The following is a 24,231-nucleotide window of genomic DNA, read 5'->3' as shown; positions in this document are numbered from 1 at the left end:
CCTGCCCTCACACGCATCTGGATTAAGGACTTTCTGACCAACAGACCCCAGACTGTGTTGCTCGGCCCCTACACGTCCTCCACCCGCATGCTGAGCACCGGTTCCCCTCAAGGATGCGTGCTGAGCCCTCTCCTGTACGCCCTCTACACCTACGACTGCAGCCCGGCCCACGGCAACAACACCATCGTCAAGTTTGCTGACGACACGACAGTGGTCGGTCTGATCTCGGAAGGTGACGAGACAGCCTACAGAGAGGAGGTAAAGAGACTGACAGCTTGGTGCAAGGACAACAGACTGCACCTTAACACTGCAAAAACAAAGGAGATTGTCGTCGACTTCAGGAGGAACAAGACGGTGCCGCCCCCCCTCTGCATCGAAGGCGTGTGTGTGGAGAGGGTCCACACGTTCAAGTTCCTGGGAGTACAGATCTCCGACGACCTTTCTTGGACTCACAACACCACAGCAGTGGTAAAGAAGGTCCGCCAGCGTCTGCACTTCCTGAGAGTCCTCAGGAAATTCAACCTGGACAGGAAGCTGCTGCTAGCCTTCTACCACTCGTCCATCGAGAGCCTGCTGACGTACTGTGTCTCCACCTGGTACAGCGGCTGCACAGAGGCGGACAGAGTGAGGCTCCAGAGGACAGTCAAAACAGCGCAAAGGATTATTGGCTGCCCTCTCCCCTCACTGTCGGACATCTACACCGCCCGGTGCCTCAGAAGGGCTCTCAACATCGTCAAAGACAATACCCACCCAAACTCACACCTGTTCGACCTGATGCCCTCTGGCAGGCGCTACAGATGCATCAAATCGAGGACCAATAGACTGAGAAACAGTTTCTTTCCGAGAGCCATCTCCATTCTGAACTCTCACACACACACGAGAACACCCTTACCTTGCAGAACAGCATTGTGATGTGTTTTTATATACACTATTCAGTACTAAATTCCATTGCACTCTCTTATTTATTTATCTAATTTATATATTTGTCTGTATTATTGTTGTATTGCACTGGAGAGGGGAGCCCTCTAATCTCGTTGCACACTTGAGTACAATGACAATAAAGGGATTTCTCTAAAAAAAAAAAAAAAAAAAAGTCTACTGGAGATAAAAGCATGGTTAAGTTTCCAATAGGGTATCCGCAACTTGTGGCAACTTCAACGCTTTCGGGGACCTCAATGAGCGGAAGTTCAGTGAGCAGAAGTACTGTATCTCTTGGCAGCTTTTAGTTTTCAAATAAATGTTCACGTCAAAAGTTTCAGTTTGGTTGTCTCTTTAATGAAATATAGTTAAATATAAATGTATATTTAAAGGTATTTAATACACTTTTGGGGGTGATTATTCCTTGAAATACTAACTGAAGCCGCAGGTCTGAAACTCACAACCTGTCAACAAACCACATTCAAAGATTAATTCAGCGTTGTTTTTTTGTAAATAGCCTTTTCAGCCGCTCCTGTAGCTCTGTACACTTTTTTTTCATGTTAGAGAGCAATACCACTCATTTTACTCTCGCTACGACGTTTTGTTCTTACTGTTTTTTTGTGCTCGTATTAATTGGTTGGGATTAATCACATGTCACTGCTCTCAAACCCTCTCGTCTGCATGGTGATCCTTTGTCTGGCTGGAAGGCCAACCGTAACAGACATAATAACATCAATAGAAATCAATTCTTGATTTCTTTTACAAGAACTATGCTAAAAGTAGGGGTGCAATAATACACAAAATTCATGGTTCGATTCGATACATTAGTTTCACAGTTCGATATTTTTTCAATACAATTTTTTTTTAATTTATAGTTTATTGAAGCTACTTGCATTTGTTTAAACTAAAAAGTAATCAATTTACATTTAATTAAATGTATTTTAGCAATACCTGACTCATTTTCTGCTGTGCATACTTAGCAACATTAAAAAAACAGCACCATGAAAAAAAATAAGAATATTGTACGAACACAAAATAAATGATCTGAGAAATAATCCATCTTCTGTGGTGCAGTCTAAGCAACAGATTACAGCATATTTGACAAATAAACAGCTCCTTAGAAAATAAAAGTTAGAGTATACTTATCTTGTTAAGTATTCAGTACCATTAACTAATTAAACAAATACAGTACCTTAAACTTAAACTCTTTGGTTAAAGTCAAGTCAAGTCAAGTCAAGTCAATTTTTTTTTTTGGATAGCCCTTAATCACAGACAGTCTCAAAGGGCTTTACATAACCACAATCGACATCCACTGATCTTAACCCCCAGGAGAGCAAGGAAAAACTCAGAACCCCATTAGGGGAAAAGTGAGAAACCTTGAGAAGGGACCACAGATGGGGGAATCCCCCTTCCAGGATGACAAGGCTGCAATGGATGCCAACTGGGCAACATTTGACTCATACAATGATGCTATATAATAATAGATGAGATAATGTGAGAGTCAATTGAATGAAGTGCTGCAGGAAGATGACTTCAGTGGAGTGGGTCCTCATCCAGGGCCGTAATATCCATGGCAGCATATCAGAGGATGAGCCTTCGATCTTGTACCGGTCAGTTGGTGTAAATTCAGAGCAGCCACTTCCAAGTGAATCACCATCACCTAATTCCCAAGGTGGGAACAGAAAAAAAAAAGGACAGAAACAGTAAACAGGCCAACAAGTAGTTCAACAAAGTGCTGAAATAAAGGGAAATCAGAAGAGGCGCTGCATGAAGACGACTTCGGCAGAGCAGGTCCCTCCCCGGTTGGTCAGTGCCGTAATCTTCATAGCAGGTCACCATCACCTAATTCCCAAGCAGGGGAAGAGAAGAAGCGGTAGTAAACAGGCCAACAAACAATTAAATTAGATGCTAAAGTATATAAATAAATTGATCAAATGTCTCGCTGCAGGAAGACGACATCACTGGAACAGGTGCATGCCCAATTGGTCAATGCCTTAAACTTTCTAGTGGGTCACCGTCACCTAATCCCCCAGCCGGGGGAAAAGGGGGCAGAAAAGAGAAAAAAGCGGCAGTAAACAGGCCAACAAATAGTTCAACTAAATGCACAAGAGTATAAATGCGTCTTTAATAGTGTTTTGAACATTTCTACTGAGGTGGCGCCTCTAATACCTGAGGGTAGTGCATTCCAGAGCATTGGTGCCCGAATAGAGAACGCTCTAGACCCTGCGGACTTCTTTTTGGCTCGCGGGATCACTAAAAGACCAGCATTTTGTGAGCAAAGATTTCGGGACGGAAAATATGGTACCACAAGGTCAACGAGATAGGAAGTTTTTAGTCTAGCATAGCGCTAGTAAGCTCTAGCCTTACAGACTCCATACCCTTCCTTACAGGCTCACTATTCGCCAGTTATCTATAAACTGCAATCCCTGCTCACTACAAAAACTAGCCAGCCACCGATTTAGCGAGAATAATCTACTAAACCTCTCATCATTGCCTCTCGCAGGCAAGGGGCCAGAGACAATTACTCGATGCCGACTCATCTTTCTGGCGAGATCACAAGTCCTTGCTATGTTTTCTTTGTGATCTCTGATTGCTTCATCCTAGTGTCATTAGAGCCAACGTGTAACACTATATCTGAATAGCTAGCGTTGTTTGCACTGCGCTGGTGTCTAGGTGTCTTGCGTGCTAGCTCCATAAGATTAGATTCAATGTCGGGTGCTCTGGCCCCAGGAATACACATTACCGTGGCTGGATTTTCAAGCTTAATGTTGCGGGTAATGGAGTCACCTATCACTAAAGTGCGGTAGCCAGGAGACCGAGGTGGAATGGAACTGCTATGTGTCTTAACAGGCTCACCGCGATTAGCAAGCCGTTTACGGCCAATGCTAACTGGACTAGCAGGTTGGCTACAACCCGTGCTAACAGTCGTGTCCGCCACATTTACGCTTACCACATTACTCTGCTCTAGCTGGCGGTCACGTCCCTCTCGCAGGGAGAGTCTTTCCATGAGAATGGTGCAATTGTTGCATGTGGTGGTGCACGAAACCATAGTTGCGTTTACTCGCCCGGTGGATGAAAGCGGAAGAACAGATATCGCGCCGAAAGTGACGTCGCGCAAAGATATAGGCTATATATGGTATGTAGAAAAAAATTAAAATATTTATTATAACATTTATTTCTTTTATATATAAAATTACAAATATTTTTCTGTAATGCATCTTTATCAATCGAGTATACACAAAAAAAAACAATTATCTTTCTTAATAGTGTATTATTTGAAATATTGTTTTTAAAATTTGAATCATTGTAACACAAAACTCATCCAAATACAGAAGTGAATCGTAGGTGCTTGACTGTATTTTCAGTATGGGCAGAAAATAAACACTTTATCCCTTAAATTATTTTTTTAAACCACTGTACTTTGTATACAAATAAAGATGTATTGAAGTGTATTGTACAACTCGAAAATATTTTAAAATAAATAACTAAAATAAGACAAAAAATAAGGTATATTTGCGTTTGAGCGCACTAATTTCCATCCTCCGCAACTTCTTTGAAACTTCTGGTCAAATCATCGGTTGTGTGACTTTCGAGCAGCCGTGTCTGAATAACGTTGCATTTATTAATGTCCTACTCGGCTGTGATGTAAAGTGCCGTGACGGTCAGATAGCGCAGCGGGGGCTGCTGACAAAGCTGTCGCTAATTTGACTCTCTTCTTGTTGTACATATCAGGAATTGCAGTATTGGTGAAATAGGTCAGCGCAGGAACCTTATAACGTTCCACTCATTTTCACATTAAAGTGAGTACATGTGTCACCATGTTTGTTGTACTTCCACCAACGTAGTTTGCATTGTGTGACACTTGCGACATACTGTTGAAGTTGTAATCCACAACATGCTTTCCCTCTGGTGCATACTTAAGAAAAAAAAATACTTCCAAACACTAGACGTGAAGTTTGGTCGAACTTCTTCCACTTCAGGTATGCTTGTAGCCATGTTGCAACCGCTAGCAAGCTTCCCATGCATCCTGGGCAAAAATGAATGTGGGAGGGGCAGTCACCTACAGTGAATGGGTCTGCGCTCGCCAATCCAGCATATAAAAAGGAAGGCGGCGTAGACAGCGCTGCTCGTCATCATCATAAAATTTTGTGTTTTGTTCGATTCAGTGCGCACCGAGCCGCGACCACTGTATCGAACGATTCAATACAGATACACGTATTGTTGCACCCCTAGTTAAAAGTTGTGTCTGTTTTGCTCAGTTTGACCTATTTTGCTGAAACTTGACAAAGAATATCTAATGGAAAGAATAATTAACCCTGAATTTGTATAGTATAAATGTTCTTTTCTGCAGCAGATATCATTTAATATATTCCTGTATTATCAATCGCTCTCAGAGTGGGTGAAGCAAATTTACCCTCTCTGTCAAGTAACCAGTCCAATTTTTCATTTGAAACCTTCAAGACTCTGCTCTTATCAAACCACCTCAATCTCCTCCAGATCTCCTTTCCAGTTGTATTTTACAGTTCCTGTCAGTGTGAGCTGTCATGACAGGTGTGACAGTAAATGTTCAACAAATGGCCTCAGTCACCCACTACTCTCAATTTGATGATGGTAGTCAGTAGGTGCCGACATAAGGTGTTTGAAGGTTGCAAATGGCACACTATGAACTAGGAATAATACAATGTGGCACAAGAAGGCACGCTTGGTTACTGCAATAATACCTATTTTTCATTTGATTGTATTTTTGGATGTGTTCTTTTATAAATTATGAATTCTGACTTCATTGCTGCTATTGCATAAGTTGGTGATAGATGACAGCAGTAACTGTGCGTGCTGTCTTGCATCGCATGGTGATGATTTTTTTTTTTTTTTGCGAACCAATGCATTGAAATGGAAAAAACGGTATGTTATGACCTTTGTAAATCGATGGCCCTCTGTTTATACCATGGGGCTATCTTGTACAAGCAGCTGCTTGTTGATCCTGCACCGTCATGAACTCTTATGGGACGCTCACACCGACAGAACATCAAACTATTCAGGAAGTTGACTCACACGCAACAATAAATTTAGTGAAAGCCACTCTGCTGTCTTCAATATCTGCGTGGCCATCCTTTGGTGCTCCTTCAGCATCTGTCTGCTTCCTCCAAAGTCACCTGGGACATCTGAGTGAAGGCTTTTGCTGATAAAGACTTTATCGCATTCATGAAATCTACAAGTTGGTTATAAATCTCTGTCCAACATAGTAGCAGACATGCGTCGGGGTCTGACAAAGGGGGCTATAAAAAGTCTCATCCGCTGCCTGTTATGGACATGATGGTCATATTCTCTTTGTTGATTGGCAAACAGTGCTGACCCAAAGAGGTAATCTACTCCTTTGTCTGAGCACACTGTTAGGGCATGATGGGGTCAAGTCAAACTGATTTTTCATTTTAGGTTGGACCACTCTGGAAATTGTCTGTACTGCTGAAACTATATCAACAGAAATAAACATTTCACTGAACAAATAGCTGGCGTTGGGCTGGTAAATTTTAGTTGTTTTTTTTTCTCCCTTAAATAAAATCCCCATCGGGTTTTCTTGGTTTGATATATACGTATACGTTTTAATGATCTTAAGCATCAAAGTAGGTGAACCATGTAAAAAAACAGAATACGAGAAGGGGTTGCATACCTTTTCAGGGTGCTATACAATATATATAAACTTAGAGTAATTCCCAATTTAGTACCCTTCGTGCATGTATGGATGTAAGTTTTCAGTGTTGACCTTTGTGTCTAAAATAGCTGTATTCCGTTTGAAGTCTTTTGAGACGCATACTTCTTTTTTCTCATGAGGCGTCAGGGGCTGAGGTCACTGAGTCCATAGTATAAAGCAGAGGTCTTCAGTCCTGTTCCTCGAGGGCCGCTGTTCTGCCTGTTTTCCATCTCTCCTGCTGCAACACACCTGATTCAAATGATCGGGAATGTTATCCAGCTTCTTTAGACCTTGCCGGATATCTCATAATTTGAATCAGGTATGTTGCAGCAGGTAGCGATGGAAAACAAACAGGACAGCGTCCCTTGAGGAACAGGATTGAAGAGCCCTTGTATGAGACTTGCATCAACAGAGATGGCAGGGGAGACGGGGATGGCAGGCATAACACGCACACACACACACACACACACACGCACACACACACACAAACACCCCTATGATGCATCCAATATCAATTCTAAATATATATGAAAGTATAGAAACCTGTACATATCCAAAACATAAATCTTATATAAGGTAGTATTAATATGAATGTAAACGTACAGTATGGCACAGTGTAGCAAATCATTTAAAAATAAGCAAATATGATGGATTATCTTTCCAAGTTCCTGCCAAAAAAATAGAAAAATAAATCCCATCTGCACCCTTGAGGGCTTGGTCTGGACCAGAAAGCTGAGTTCTCACGACTCCAGACCCAGCATCATGTGGTCAAGCTGCAGTAGTTACCAGACGTGGCTGAATGCGAGGATGGAATGCAATGCTTTTGATATAAACTGCAGTGTTGGTGAATTTCTTTGAGTTTTGATTTAAAATTTGTGCAACAATCCTGACTCCGTCAATTCGGAAGCCTGGTTTCAGCAATTGAACATTGGCGATGTGCTCCCTCTGCTGGCTGGAAGGAGCAACGAGCTATTGGAAAGTCCTAAAAATATGAGTCAGGAATCCACCCAGAGACGTTAAAGGGAGGTTGTCATCCGTTCATGAACAGAATAAGTGGGGAAAGCTGTATCTTAACACATGTAATTCTCCTAATCATATTTTTTTTGCTCTACATTATCCTTTTCCACAATAATTAAAATGGCTATAATAATGGGAATGGCAATTGTGACTGAATTTATCTGAAACAGTTGCCATGCTACATTTTGTTTACTTTTCCATGTCAGGGTCTACCAATATTAATGGAATTGATGATAATTCTAACCAACTGCCAAATGCGCACAGGTTTGTCTTCAAAATGTTTAGGCTCACATGAGGTTAAATAAACTTCAATTACTTTCAGATTGACCAAATTAAGCGGTGTTTTAGTTAAGTGGCAGGAGACAACCTACATTGTGGGTTTCTTAAATAGCAAAATTAAGTGTGCAGTTTTTTCTTTTCAAATCAATTTTATACCATACAGGATGATGACAACCCATTCAGTGATCTTAGTATTGGCTGCCAGGATGGCCGAGTGGTCTAAGGCGCCGCGTTCAGGACCCAGTCTCCCCAGGAGGCCTGGGTTCGAATCTCGAATTTCCCCATTGTGGGACTAATAAAGGGAATATTATTAAAACTTAGACGTTAAACAGGTACATTATTGCAAGCTTTGTTTGCTGCTTCCACAATTATGAAAATAACATGTTTTTTTGTTTTGTTTTTACAGTCAACTTCTTTTTATTAGTTTTTTAACAAGGACATAACCAAGTAGACAAGTCAAGTTGATTACAATACATTCATATGTCATATACCCTAGTATCCTTCTTCCCTCCTCAACCCACCCTCCCCTGAGCCCAAACATCAGACATTGCAGTGAAGTAGTCACCACACACACAAACATCAACACATCTAAGAACACACGTACACACATTTGGGAAGGTATTAAAAAAAAACAGGGGGAGGGAGACAAAATTAATAAATAAAATAAAAATAAACATTTGTCACAGCCTATTCCTGTTCCACCTCAGGAAACAGTGTGATGGTATCAACCATTAACAGAAAAGGTTGCCAATTTTCTTTAAATTTATTGATCGAGCCTTTTAGAGAGAATCTTAGTTTTTCTAGTCTCAAGTTGAAAAGAACTTCTTTTAACCACAAGTTACGGGATGGGGGGCGAGGAAGCTTCCACTGTAGTAGAATGAGCCTACGAGCCAACACAGTAGTGAAAGCCGAGGCCTGTTTAAGCGGAACGGTTAAATTTACATCAGGAGGCACACCAAAGATGGCTGAGAGTGGGTTAAGAGGGACGGTTTGACCATATGCTTGGCTGAGTGTATCAAAAATCCCCTTCCAAAACAAATTTAATTCAGGGCAACCCCAAAACATGTTGACATGATTTGCTGGTGATTGTCCACATCGATTGCAGGCGTCTTTAACCGTTGGATACTTTTTAGATAATCTTGCATTGGTTTAATGTATTTTATAAAATATTTTACATTGGATCAAGCAATGACCGGCACAGATTGAGGATGAGTGAGTCAATTTCAAAACTATGTCCCATTGTTGCTCAGATCGTGTCATCTGGAGCTCATCCTCCCAACTCCTTTTAATAGCATAAATTGACTTCAAAAGTATGCTATCAAGTATTTTATATAAAATCAAAATGCATCTCCTCTGTTGAGGTACCATTCCAAGTAGAGTATCCAAATGAGTTTCAGAAGGTCTGTTGGGGAAATGAGGGAACTGTTTTTTAGCAAAATCTTTCGCCTGGAGGTACAAAAAAAGTTTGAATTCGGCAGGTTAATTTAGATGAAAGATCGGCGAAAGACGAAAAGACATTACTCTCATATAAATCCTTAATCTTCTGAAGCCCTTTATCATGCCAACTTCTGAAAGCCACATCGGTGTTTGAAGGTAAGAAATTACAATTCCTCAACAGAGGCATGAATACAGATGGACTAAGCAGCCCAAAATGCTTTCTCAACTGTCTCCAGATAGCTATAGATTCCTTGACTATTGGATTGTCCCCAATGTGGACAAAGGGAGTGATGAGCCCAGTATTGACAATAAAGAATAGCGGCTAGACAACTTCTCCATTCTTACCCAGACTGGTGTAGAATCATCTTCATCATGCACCCAATACAAAACTTTCTGTATATTGGCCGCCCAGTAATACTGTCTAAAAGTGGGAAGGGAAAAACCACCATTGCTCTTTGGAGATTGAAGTATTGATTTACGAATTCTGTCAGGTTTCCCGTTCCATAGAAATTGTGAAATTGATTTATCCAACCAATCAAAAAAGGATTTGCTCAGAAGAATGGGAACATGCTGAAAAAGGTACAAAAGTTTAGGAAGAATGGACATCTTGATTACATTTACACGTCCTACTAACGACAATGGTAGTAAAGACCACCGGTCAAAATCTTTCTCAGTACATTCCAACAAGGATAGGAAGTTCTGTTTCATCATTTCAGCTATAGAGAGGGAGACAAAAACTCCAAGATATCGAATTCCAGTTTCTACCCATCTGAAGGGTACGACAGAACGAGAGAGTTCCTGAGCCAAAGAATTGAGACCGTGCCTGGTACCTCTTCCAAGTAGGAAGGGCAAAGATAAACTATTGTTTGCACGAACTGAAGCAGATGGGGAGGAGTATAGTAGCCTCACCCAACGAATAAAGCCTTCGCCCAAGCCAAATCTATTCATCACTTCATATAGGAAGCACCATTCGACACGATTGCTTTCTCTGCATCTAGAGACACAACGACCTATGGTACTGATCTGCATGAAGTGTGAATAAGATTTAAGAGACGTCTGGAGGTATGGTAAGAGTTTCGTCCGGCCATGAAGCCAGTTTGATCCAAAGAAATTATTTGGGGCAATGCACGCTGTAGTCGAAGTGCAAGAATCTTAGAAAGAATTTTAAAATCCACGTTAAGAAGTGAAACTGGTCTATAGCTACTACAGGACAAAGGGTCCTTGTCTGCTTTCAGGATCAGAGGGATTGTGGCTTCTGACAGAGTCTTGGGTAGTTGATTGATTGAAAAAGCTTCATTATACATTTCCTCCAAAATCGGGGCTAAAAGATCTGTGTTGGCCTTATAGTACTCAGCTGAGAAACCATCTGGGCCTGGCGATTTACCAGTCTGAAAAGATTTAATAGCTTCACATACCTCAACCACAGTGACAGGATCCCCCAGACCCCTAACCAACGACTCCTCCACCTGCGGGAATCGTAAACTTTGAAGCATATCATGCGCAGGCAGGTGGTGACCTTGAAGCATATAGATCAGAATAAAAATGAGTAAATACGTCATTTATTCCATGCGAGTCTAGTACAGTTTCTCCACTGGCAGTTCTCACAATATGAAATAATCTCGAGGTTGCCTCCACGCGGGCTTGATGAGCTAAAAATTTCCCAGCTTTATCATCAGATTCAAAAGATCTCTGCTTGGTTTTAATTATCTGGATCATAGCCGCTGTAGTAGTCGTAAGATCTAGACTAGCTTGAAGTTTCAAACGCTCTGAGAAATGGCTTGGATCGGGATTTAGTGCAAATCTGTTGTCCAGGTCTTTAATCTTGTTAAGTAAACTCGTCATGTGAGACAACTCTTTTATCTTTAATTTAGAAGCCAAATTTATAAGCTGGCCCCTCATATATATGCCTTTGAGGTTTCCCACGATATACCTCTAAATATATCAGGGGAGTCATTCCACTTTCGAAAAAGAGAAATCTGCAATCTCAAGAAGGTCGTATACTGGTCATTTATACACAGGCTAGAATTAAATTTCCAACATTTCAGAGGTCGAGAACTTGTGCCTAGTTTTAGATCAAGAGAAACTGGCGAATGATCTGATATGGCTATTGTGTGGTAGTCACATGACACTATTTTAGGGAGTAATCTGTTATCAATGAGAAAAAAAAATCTATACGCGTAAATGTATGATGTGGATGCGGAAAGAAAGAGAATATTTTGGTTACAGGGTTAGCATGAGGCCATGGGTCCACGATGCCCAATTGAGCCGATTTAGCCGTCAAAAGGAGGCCTTAGACGAAGGATCTATCTAACAAAACGTCCTGAATCAAATTGAAATCGCCCCCAATAATAAAGAAGGTAAAGAAGGAAATAGTTTTGCAAAAAAGGAACCATCATCTGGGCGGCACGGTGGCCCGACCGGTTAGAGCACAATGGCCTCACAGTGAGAGACAGCATCGGGCGTGGGTTCAATCCCGGCTCAGGCCATCCTGTGTGGAGTGTGCATGTTCTCCCTGTGCCTGCGTGGGTTTCCTCCGGGTACTCCGGTTTCCTCCCACATTCCAAAAACATACATGGCAGGTCGATTGAACACTAAAAATTGCCCCTAGGTATGAGTGAATGGTTGTTCGTCTTTGTGTGCCCTGCAATTGGCTGGCAACCAGTTCAGGGTGTCCCCTGCCTACTGCCCGAAGATAGCTGGGATAGGCTCCAGCACCCCCCGCGAACCTAGTGAGGAGAAGCGGTACAGAAAGTGGGTGGACAGAAAATGGATGGAATCATCATCCCAATTTGGCCCATAAACACAAGCCAGTATCACTAAGGAGCCCTGCAAATTACCCAAAACAAGTACGAAACGGCCATCCGTGTCAGTAACAATTCTATGGTGTTCAAACAAAGTATTATTGTGCATAAGTATAGCCATTCCTCTTGCCTTGGCATTAAATTTAGAATGATACACATTACCATCCCACTTCCTCTTAAGTCGCATTATCTCTCTGTTTCTAAGATGTGTCTCCTGAAGAAAAATATATCTCCTTTAAGACGCTGTAGGTGGGTCATGATCTGATTGGCTTTGGTTGCATTCCCCACACCCCTAACATTCCACAAAACAAATCTAAGACCACTGTCCGTATTGTTCATAGCTCACAGAGATAAGATGGATATGTTGGGTGTAAGCAAATTGGTCAGTGGGACAGGCAGCTGTATTAAAAAAACGGGGAATTGAAAGGGAAAAAAGAATAAATAAATAAGTGAGTAAATAAAAACGGGGAGGGAATGGGAAAACAGGATAAACACACATACACACACATAAACTGAACAAATAACTGACCCGGGCAAACCCCAAAAAAGTCAACAAAATCCATTGTCCATTGTACAGCAGGGTGCAAATTTTCCCTGCAAAGATATCTTAAAACGAATGGCTTCCCTGTTACGGCAAGAAGACTTCACTAACTAAAACCGACATAGAATAATATGTGGATGTTAGACAACTAGGTCACAAATGCAGCATTTTTATCAAATCAAATACAAATAAAATAAATAAATAAATAAAAAATAAATACATATATTTTTTAAAAAAAAGGATAATAGAAATATGTGCATATACATATATACACACACATCCCACCCGTACACACACACACACACCCCTATTGACACATGTATACATATACATATGTATATACACACACACCCCGACACACCCACACAGCTATACACACACACAGATATGCTTACACATTCATATATATATATATATATATATATATATATATATATATATATACACACATTCATATATATATATATACACACATTCATAAATATATATATATATATACATTTATATATATATATACACACATTCATATATATATATATAAACACACATTCATATATATATATATACACACATTCATATATATATATATACACACATTCATATATATATATATATATATATATATATATATACACACATTCATATATATATATATATATACACACACACATATATATATATATATACATATACATATATATATACATACCTCTCTCTCTCTCTATATATATATATATATACATACATATTTTCTCTCTCTCTCTCTCTCTATATATATATATATATATATACATACATATATATACATCTCTCTCTCTATATATATATATATATATAATTTTATTTATTTTTTCTTACTTATCGATGCTCTATATTTTAGAACACTTGCAAAACACTCTTGAATGAACCATTGCAGTTGCAAAGCAATGTGTGGTGTATTCTGTAAGAATTAATCTACAGTATAAACTACATGTTTGAGTTTGTATCAACTTTAAAAATCAACATATCTGTTTTTAAACCAAGTTGAGTGTGTTGCTTTGTGTATTTTAATCTTACATTAAGATTAATGTTTATTTTTTTGCTTAGCTAAACAAACCATAAACAAGCTGGATATTTCATTAACAATTCCATTTGATCATCTTTATTGTTGTCACCAATCTAATCAGACAGAATAAATATAATATGGCAGAATATATTTTCTTTTGTTCTCAACAAAAGAGTTCATGGCTTTGAAAATCCATCCAACAATTAAGATACATAAATACAAATAAATAGTTGAATAAATTAATCCATCCATTAGGTGTACTCCTCAGTAGGGTCGCTGCTGTTTGTTAGCTGGAGTTTATCGCAGCTGACTTTGGCCAAGTGGCGGTACGGACCGCAGCCTGGTCGGCAGCCAATGATAGAGCCAGTGCACAAAGAGTAAGTATAAACAAAGAACGATTCACACCTAAGCACCATTTTAAAGTCTTTTGGAATGCGGAAGAAAGATGGAGTAACCCACAACCTCCGAACCTTGAGACCAACCTGCTAACCATTCGGTCACTGTGCTGTCCTGAAATTTTTCCCATATTTAACAAAATCATAATTCAATTAAAAACACATTTTTAATGTGAACTTATTGTCTAATAATGAATAAATGTACCGATTAAATACAATTTATGAAAAAAGTAAACAATTATCCCCGCATAGAATTCCTGAATAGTTCAAGTAGTTATTCAAATGTTATTGCATGTATCAAAAGGCAGGATTAAGGAAACATGCATGTGATAAGCCTGAGAGGCCTGGCAAGCAGTATTACTCTTTGCAAGGATTATTTCATAGAAACAAGGAACTCAGTCAGTCCTATGAGCTGCACTCCTCCTCTGCTTGGTGCCCTTTGAAGCATGCTGACTCGATGTGCTTGTTCAAGTAAGATTTGAGGGTAAAGCTTTTGTGACAGCGCTTACACGAATAGTACTTGAATGCCGAATGCGTCTGCATGTGGGCGCGAAGGTTGGAGCGGTCAGCGAAGGCTTTACCGCAGTGGGCACAGGCAAACGGTTTCTCGCCAGTGTGGGACCGCATGTGGCCCTGCAGGAGCCAGGGTCGGCTGAAAGCTTTACCGCACACCGCGCAGCCGTGCTTCAAGTCGTGGGTCAGCATGTGCATGGATAATGCAGGCATTGATACGTACAGTTTGTGGCAGGTGGGACACTTCCTGGCTTGCTGGCTGTCCAGGCTACGATGAGTCTGCTTGTGTCTGCTCAGATTAGATGACGTTGCGTAAGATTTGCCACACTCACCGCACGTATGGCGACCTTGGGTTTTGGATTTTGATCTGTGGCGGGCTGACCTTTCACCCTTGCTGCTGTCTGATTGACATGCCCGGTTGGTTCTCCAGCCACAGCGTCCATCAGCGATGAGGAAGGCATTGATGGCGCCAACTGCCGTATCTGACTCGACTGAGGTGCTAGAGACTGGGCTTTCTGGATCATACATGTCATGGTCAGAAAATTCATCCCCGCTGCTGCCACCGACACATCCTTGGGAGTACATCGCTGCAGAGGCCACCTTGGAGGGCTTTGTGTTTTGCAAAACTGAGGGAATTATATAATCATGGATATAGCCTGCAGAAAAAAATATATATATTAAATGTCTGAAAGATTTTTTCGAATGAAATGAATGCGGCAACTCTTTGACCCAATCATTGATCAATATGGAAACTAATACAGGAAGCAATTTGTGAGAGGCAGATTCAGCAGGCTTTGAGTATGAAATATTAACGAGTCCTTAGTGCGCAGTTGTCCCAATCAATACGCCTTGTGACTTCAACAAGTGCTCTTAAAAAAGACGTTCTGAAAGGCTGTCGCGGATTAATATACGTCAAACGTAATGTGCTGACTTTGGCAGAACACCCAGAGTGCAATCATTCGGATCCCAATCGATCCACCATCTCTAGTGTGCGCAGTTAAAGCACAACACCTCACTCCCAGCAGTAATATCCCCTCGCTAAATCATTTTAATCAGATCATTGGCAATCTGTGACATATTTCAGGGGCTTTATGAGTATGATAGTGGGGCAACTGAGTGACAGGTGGTGAGGCGTATTTTGGCAAAGGCTGAAAAGGAGGGTCTTTATTTTGGAGTGTGTTAGATGCGCGGGGGTCGAAGTGGGGCGGAGGGTCTTGACAACAGTCCATGGTTTTATTGAACCCCCACCACCTCCGACACCACACGCGGCAAAACAAAGGCAAGCAGACAGCTGGCACCCTGAATCTGGGGGGACAAATGAATCAACGCGAATGGGGTTGGTGATGAGTGGGTGGAAAATCTGTTCATGCATGTCTTCGGATGTCCCTCACTGCCACATATGACCAAATACAAAGCACCACGTGCTGTTACTATCACAAATATTACAGATTAAAATCTACTGCTTGGCAATGTAGTTCTCATGTTGCACTTTATTGGATTACCTGCAGCACTCTCTATTTTCTGGTCAATACCCATCCTCTAAAAACCCTTCTCTATCACATCTGACTGCTCCACGTATGGATTGTGTTGCTGCAATCCCACTCCCTGTGTCTAACATCCTGCACGATCAGATGGAGACACAAGGAGATATGAGGAAGGGAGGAGGGAAATGGGGGACGATAAGAGGGGAGACTCGACTCAAGGGCACCTCCATCATCGAAGGACGACATGGTCCCATGTCGCTACCAGTTTAATTTTTGCTGTTTTGATTTGGAAGTCACGAGAGTTTGTTGGATTTTCTGACCGTTTCCCACATATTAAGTCCAAAATTCAGCTAAAGCAAAGAAAGCTGTTTGATCTAGTTTTGGTATTAATCTGACTGAGCAAGTGTGACCTGAATACTATTTAGTGTCCTGAGTTACAAAACAAGTCCTGGGATTTGCAGATGGGACAAAGCTGCCTGTGGAGAATTTTGCAAAAGCAAGTAATTTCTTCCATTGTTTATTACTGTTTATTTTGAGAGAGAAAAAAAACCCTTGCTTGAGCATCACCAAATGAAAAAAAATTATAATAAATCAACCACACCAAGTACATGTAAAAAAAAAAAAAAGGAAATGAACTCACCATTTTCACTCAAATGGACGGCCAAGTTGGTTGCTGATTCTGTGATGGCATGTGTCACAGAGTAGGAATCATCCCAGTGCTGCTGACTCTGGTGGTAATAGTTAAAAGGAAGGGAATCATAACCCTTCGGCTGCTTCACCAAAAATGAGCGTGGCATTTTGTTCCGTATTTGAAAAGAAAGAAACGAAGAAGAAAGAAAGATGTATTCAGCCCCTCCTTAAAAAAAAGTGAAACGGCTCCTGAGTTAGTTTTTTAAGAGAGAAGAATAACAGCAAAAATGCCCTAATCTTGCAGGTGTCTCAAATACCTAAGTACAAAAAAGCCTTAAAATATCTGACAAGATCAGCTTTATAGGAACAGAAAGTACGTGGAAATATTTTTTTTTTAAAAAACAGCAGAAAGAGAGAAAGCATAGACAGGATGGGGATGAAGATGGAAAGTGGTGCGGAGGAGACAGAAGCACAGGGAGAGAGAGATAGAGAGAAAGAGAAAGAGTGAGCTAGGGGGTGGAGAGGGCGGGGGGATAGATGCTCAACATGCTGAGCTCAGCATTACTGCAGCCTTTTATATGTGGGGCACGATCCCCAAAGATCAGGTGGTGATTCCGTGAAGGGAGCTGTTTAGCATTAATCCATCAAACATCCCAAGGGACACACATCAAATCACCAACAGCCGTCTACGCTTTCTCCTACACACACACACACACACACGCACCACCCCCCCACGCACACGCCCACACACGCACACGCACACGCACTCACGCAAATGTAGCCAACCAACCACAACATCACTACCACAACTCCCACCTCCTAGTACGTCCTCCCCCTTATTCCCCTCCGAGTGGAGACAATAATGGTGCAGGAGCATGTGGGTGACACTACACAAAACATCTTGCCTGCCATTGTCTATCAATGAAGTCGCGCACAGTTTATAGCACACCTCACCCAACACACGCCACCTTCCTTCTAAACCCTCCATCTTTGATCATTCATCATGACCACACTTATCTGCTGGAATCGGAAACTGCAAAAGACAATCAGGATTTTTCTGTTGTTGTATTGATTTATAGTATTTTTTCAGTTTCAGACGGATTAAGGAAATGCTTTCCGTAGTTATGTGAATATTTGGTGTACGTTTTTACCAGAGCTGGGCACTTGACCCTTTTATTGCCTGTCATATATATATATATATATATATATATATATATATATAAATATATATATATAGATATATATATATATATATATATATGTCGCGGGCTCCTTTTCGACCTCCTCCAAAACAAATGACGTAGCCAGAATATGTGCAACAGTGATGTTTATTGTGCAGCCCTTCCAAAGTGCAACACAGTGAAAAGTCCCCCAAAAGTTCAAAAAGTGACAATATAGTAATTTACAAAAATAAGGGTGTCTATCTATATATTTACAAAACCACTGAATGGAGTTCAACCACAACTACCATATCAGCTACGTTGCAAAATGCGTCACTGTCTCGCTCTCCAGTACTACCGGCACTGCAGCGCCTCTCATTTTCTCTCTTTCCAAACAACTTACTATATATACGATTCGCCCCTCCCCTTGGGCATCAGCTGACATAATTGTCGCGCGAAACAAACATATTTAAGAAACGCGGAAGCTCCCCCGCTGTTTGGTCTTCCTCTATGTCGTGGCTGTTATCTGCCGGGTCTCGTGACTGGTGAGTGTTCAATTGAACATGCGGGCGTGTATGTGTCCATGTATGCTTCCATTCATAATAAAACTACCAAGTGTGCACCCTCGGTCGCTCTATTAAAACTGTGACTGACGTCGTATTGAAGTGGTGCCAGGTGGGTGCGTATGTATTACACGGGATGGGATTGAATGCATCAGTATGGGAATGTGCGGTGCATGCGTGTGCGCAATTGTGTCTCCGGGACCATGCTGTGCTGTGCTGTCCTTATTGACGGAGCTGCTCCGTCACATCATCCCCCTCCTCCCGGAGATTGACGATGTGCGGCAATCTTGACAAGTAGTCTGCCACCACATTTGTTTTGCCCGCCTGATGCCGGATGGTAAACTTGAAGGGTTGCAGTGAAAGATACCACCTGGTAAGGCGACTGTTGTTGTCTCTCATGCTGTTGATCCATGTGAGGGCTCTGTGGTCAGTTTCCAGGTCAAACTCACGTCCAATCAGGTAGTAGCGCAAGCTCTCCAAGGCCCACTTTATGGCCAAACCCTCTTTCTCCACTGTGGAATACCTGGTTTCCTCAGGTAGAGGATCGGATGTTCTTGTCCTGGTTCCCCTTGGGCCAAAACGGCACCAAGGCCGATAGCAGATGAATCCACCTGCACTAAGAATCTTTTCTCAAAATCAGGACTCTTGAGAACGGGAGCTGAACACAGGTGCTTTTTCAGCTTGTCGAAGGCTGCTTCACAGTCCTCAGACCATTCGACAGGATTCTTTTTGTCCTTACATGTTAGGTCGGTGAGTGGAGCGGCAATTGTTGCGAACTGTGGTATGAATCTCCTGTACCAGCCAACAAGTCCAAGGAAGGACCGAACTTCCTTCTTGGTTCGGGGTCGGGGACAGTTCTGGATAGCATCCACTTTATCCATTTGAGGACGCACCTCTCCTCGTCCCAACTGGTACCCCAAGTACCTTGTCTCCTCCCGGGCCCATTCACACTTTGAGGGATTCAGTGTTAATCCCGCCTCTTGGAGTTTCCCCAGCACCACAGACAATTGTTGGAGATGTTCTTCCCAGGTTTTGCTGTAAATCATCACATCATCAAGGTACGCCGCACTGAACTTGTCACATCCTCGGAGCACGTTGTCCATCAGTCTTTGGAAGGTCGCGGGTGCTCCATGCAGTCCAAATGGCATGACCGTGAACTGGAACAGTCCAGCTGGCGTTTGAAACGCTGTGTAAGGACGACTTGACTCCTCCAGAGGAACTTGCCAGTATCCTTTGCACAGGTCGAGTGTGGTAATAAATTTAGCTGCTCCAATCTTCTCGAGCAAGTCCTCAATTCTGGGCATTGGAGAAGCGTCAAACTGGGAGATCGCATTGAGCTTCCGGAAGTCGATGCAGATGCGGAGGGAACCATCTTTCTTGGGGATGATAACCACCGGACTGCACCACTCCGACTTGGAAGGCTCAATGACTCCAAGCTTCAGCATTTCCTCTAGCTCCTAGGCCAGTCTCTCCACTAAGTGTTGTGGAACTCTGTAGGGGCGCTGACGAATTGGTTGTCCTTCTTTCAGACGAATGACGTGTTCTACCACCGTCGTCTTCCCTGGGCTGGCGGAAAAAAGAGAAGGCACCGTTTTGAAAATTAAGCACATCTCTGTGACTTGCTTGGGTTTCAGATGTGCCAGTGCAGGCGCATCTGTCGTCGTCGAGGACTCCAGCTCTACCTCTTCATCCCCATTGTCGTCCTCCTCCACCTTCCGTGCGAGTAGGACCTCCTTTGGAGCCTGGTTTGAACGCTCCTTCCACTCTTTGAGGAGGTTCACATGGTAAGTCTGTTTATTTTTTTTCTTCTCCGGATGGAAAATCTCATAGGTCACTGGACCCATCTTCCGGGTGACCTCATATGGCCCCTGCCACTTTACTAAAAGCTTGTTGTTGCTTGTGGGGAGAAGCAGCAATACTTTTTGGCCGGGTTTAAACTCCCGGTGGCGAGCTTGCTGGTCATACCAGGTCTTCTGGCTTTTCTGGGCCTCCCGCAGGTTGACCTCTGCCTCCTCCTGGTACCTGGCCAGTCTTTCCCTCATTTCCAGCACAAATTTCACCACCCCCCGATCACTTGACGTGGTGGAAGGTGCCTCCCAGGCCTTTCGGAGCAAGTCCAATGGCCCCTGAACCTCCCAACCATACAAGAGTTCAAAGGGAGAGAAACCTGTTGACGCCTGAGGAACTTCGCGATAGGCAAACAGCAAAAATGGTAGCCACCGGTCCCAGTCTTTTCCTGTATCATCCACAAATTTCTGGAGCATCTTCTTTAAGGTCTGATTGAACCTTTCCACTAGTCCATCAGTCTGTGGGTGGTATGGAGTGGTTTTGATGGCGGAGATGCCCAGTTGTTTGTTGAACAGTTGCATTAACCTTGAAGTGAAATTGGTTCCCTGGTCTGTTAGAATCTCATCTGGTATGCACCAAGGCACGAAGTACTGCCGGAGCAGTGATTGTGCGCAATGGAAATGCCTCTGGGAAACGTGTGGCGTAGTCACACACTACGAGGATGTATTCATGTCCACCACTGCTTTTTGTCAAAGGACCCACAATGTCCATAGCAATCCTGCGGAATGGAGTTGAGATTATTGGGAGCGGCTGCAAAAATGCTCGATCACACCTGCGGAGAGAGCAGGTTTTTTGGCATGTGGGGCATGTGGCGCAATAATGTTGTATGTCTGTGTACATGGATGGCCAGTAAAAACGTGAACTGATTCGCAAACATGTTTTATTGCGACCGAGGTGTCCTGACCATGGAAGTGTGTGTGCTAGGTGCATGATAAGTGACCTACAGCTAGTAGGGACAACCAGGCGTTTGTGATCTTTATCAGTAGCATACAAGACCCCATTCTTGATCCCAAATTGCTCCTTCCCGACACAACCTCCCATTGTCCCCTCAGTCACTTTATCAAACAGGGGTTTTAATGACTCATCCTCCCTCTGAAGTACCGACATGTTTTTTGGAATTGACCATATTGGATTTTCTAAAGAGTCTTCTAGTTGAGGCTATACATATATATGTGTATATATGTGTATATATATATATATATGTGTGTATATATATATATATATATATACATATATATATATATATATGTGTATATATATATATATATGTATATGTGTATATATATATATATATATATATATATAAAAATATATATATGTGTATATATATATATATATGTGTATATATATATATATATATATATGTATACATATACATGTGTATATATATATATATATATATACATGTGTATATAGGTTCCACTAATTTATTAACCCGTTAACATATTGTTCCCAATTATCCAATATCCACTGAAACCATGGTACATTATATGAGTGAGCAAAGCAAAACCAATGATGATCCTGTAAAACATTTACCACCACATGAGTCAACATGTCTATGCGCGTGGTACAATGGATTTCTCGCCTGGTATATTCATTTCCAATCCGGCGGACATATTCAAAGATATGCCCTTCTTCTTCTAAATTTAAAGTTAGTTCACACACATAACGGTTATACCAAGAATTGACAGTTTCAATTTTTATTCTCATGGTTACATGCAATGATATATTTCTTTTTCTACTTCTAATCGAATTCGTCGAACATAAACACAAATTCCAATATTGCATAGCGTAGTCAAAGCGATAGCTATTAAAACCAAAATCATTGGTGGAAGCAACGTTGCCCTAGCAGTTTGTGACAAGCCTGAAAATATGTCCCACCAATGATGAGCAGACTGTTGCTGAATAATTTTAGCAGCATGCAAAATTTCTCCTTTAGCCATCAATGTCGATACCATCAGTTGGGAAACATTGGACGCATGTGACTTTATCAATTTCTTTACCTCAGTGGATCGTTCCAATGCGCATTTGAAACGCTCCAAAGAGATTTGCCATGGTGTGCGTAGCACTTCCCATTGTACAGCCGTAAACCGGCTAGCAACTGTGTAATTTGTCAACCAATACGTCCCGTTTCCCCACTGAAAGAAACGAACATTACCTAGGCATCCTACAAATGGAACCGTGGGCAACATGGAGTGATTTTGAGCAGTGGCCACACAAAGGGTATGCGGCCCCACCTGCCACAAAATGTCCCTACTAGGTTCCCTCGACCAATCGCACAAGGTGAAGTTTATGTTGGTTAAGCAAGGATTAACAAATTCATGATGCAATTTACAAGCTAGTCCTTTATCAGTGTTTTCGCAAAGGTCGGTATTAAAGGTCTGGTTTGTGTTTGGGTTAAACCATTCACCTTCCACATGCAAAAACCAATAGCCTAGGTTAGTTATTACAGGTAGCATTTGGAATTTGCATACGGTAACGTTTGAGGTTACTGCGTATTGTGTCCAATAGCCCCTGCATTCGGTTGCGTTACAAATCGTATATTCCGAATGTAGCTGTAGCCACAAATCAGAGGATATATTCCAGACACTACGCCACTCCTGGTAATTTCCTGTAGTCATCACTCGTACGAAACGCTCTTTTTGCGTCTGCGCATGTAGGTTTTGTATGCTACATGTGGTCCAGTTTAGCTGTTTAGTTACATTGGTTAACACTTCACTAGTGGCGTTCCACATATTTAATTCCCATTTAAATACATTTTGCCACAGTTTAGCATTTTCGTTTTGTCCCACTATTGAATTAGGAAGCCACATTCCTACTTTTAGTAGGGCATCATGAGTTCCCTGTCCGGTCCCAGCTAATTTATAGCGTGTCACTTCATTATCAATGGTGTTAGATACCTCCAATAACGTTCTGGTTCCCCCTAATAAGGTGTCGTACCATTCTCTCTTCTTTCGAACACACGTGGGAAAAACAGGGAATACAACTTTCCAATACATTTTCGTAGTTATTGCTGATTGTGCCAAGGGTGTACATGTATCAATTATAGGTACCAGCTGGGTGTTTGTAATGTGTGGGGGGGGGTCGCTTTACTAACGCCTCTCCCCTTCTCTGGGATGAGTCATTTGGAATCACCTGCAGTCTCCACCGGGTCCATCTTACTCGTACTATCACCCCCCCACAGTTCCCGTCCGGGCTCCGCAAGCATGGGTTGTCTTGCTCGACAGTTAAATCGGAAGCATTTATAATCACTGCATTTCTTGTTAACACCATTGTCCAGTTCTTTCCTTGACGGGTCGGATCACACTCTGCTCTGAACCAAAAGCTCTTGACATCTCCTTCCATCGTACCTGGTTTCACTGCGCACAGCTCCACCCTGGACTTGATCCAGATTCTAGTTCCATTACGAAACAGCCATTGGGTTGATTCTTTTCCAGGACTCCAGAATACTGCATCAGCGGTGAGGTTGGCCACCGCACACAGCCCGCCCCGCACACAGCCCGCCCCCCCGGACACGTCACTCCATCCTGGGTCACGTTGACCCCCTTGACCCTCTCACTGCCGGTCAGATTCCATGACAGCGGGCCCTGCATTCGGGGGTACAGAAGGCGTCCGGCCGTTTGCTCCCAGGAGAGTTTGACCATGGCACCAAGGACAAGGAAGAGGATGACCAAGCAGCCGACACCACCACCGTACCGGACTTCGATAACGGCCATGGCGTCTTGATCCGTTGCCGGCCCGTCCCACAAGCAACTCCCACCACGTCATCCACACCGGCTGTAATGAACACAGTTAGTTCCTACAATTGAAAGGCACAGATTAGTTTTCACGTAAATAACACCTAGAAACAGGTACATTGACCCATTTTTCTTCTCCTTCAAATAAGACGCTCACTGTAGCGTCGTCTCCTT

General features: G+C 42.2%; 1 protein-coding gene and 1 pseudogene across 4 annotated transcripts; both read right to left on the bottom strand.

Annotated features, from left to right (window-relative positions):
- Window positions 1-507: 507 nt before the first annotated feature.
- LOC148316028 (transcriptional repressor scratch 2-like) lies at window positions 508-17,402 on the bottom strand. 4 transcript variants are annotated; one of them, XM_088287079.1, is made up of 4 exons: window positions 16,760-17,398; window positions 14,632-15,291; window positions 10,756-10,856; window positions 508-2,760 (listed from the first exon to the last, which is right to left on the bottom strand). In XM_088287079.1, the coding sequence occupies exons 1-4, from the start codon at window positions 16,914-16,916 to the stop codon at window positions 2,575-2,577; spliced, it is 1,104 nt and encodes a 367-aa protein (XP_088143205.1). In that variant the 5' UTR covers window positions 16,917-17,398; the 3' UTR covers window positions 508-2,574. The 4 variants fall into 4 exon arrangements, with proteins under 4 accessions (XP_088143205.1, XP_088143206.1, XP_088143204.1 ...); XM_088287080.1 differs by having other exon boundaries at window positions 2,617-4,945; window positions 16,760-17,402; XM_088287078.1 differs by having other exon boundaries at window positions 2,617-10,856; window positions 14,632-14,924; window positions 15,018-15,291.
- A 4,636-nt stretch (window positions 17,403-22,038) lies between these two features.
- Window positions 22,039-23,528, bottom strand: LOC148316027 (uncharacterized; annotated as a pseudogene).
- Window positions 23,529-24,231: the final 703 nt, after the last annotated feature.

This window comes from Idiotropiscis lumnitzeri, unplaced genomic scaffold (assembly GCF_059441095.1).
Source record: "Idiotropiscis lumnitzeri isolate Australia: NSW breed Sydney's pygmy pipehorse unplaced genomic scaffold, RoL_Ilum_1.0 HiC_scaffold_24, whole genome shotgun sequence".
Lineage (NCBI taxonomy): Eukaryota > Metazoa > Chordata > Actinopteri > Syngnathiformes > Syngnathidae > Idiotropiscis > Idiotropiscis lumnitzeri.
Note: the sequence above shows the minus strand (reverse complement) of the source record. Positions and strands in the feature narration are given on the sequence as shown.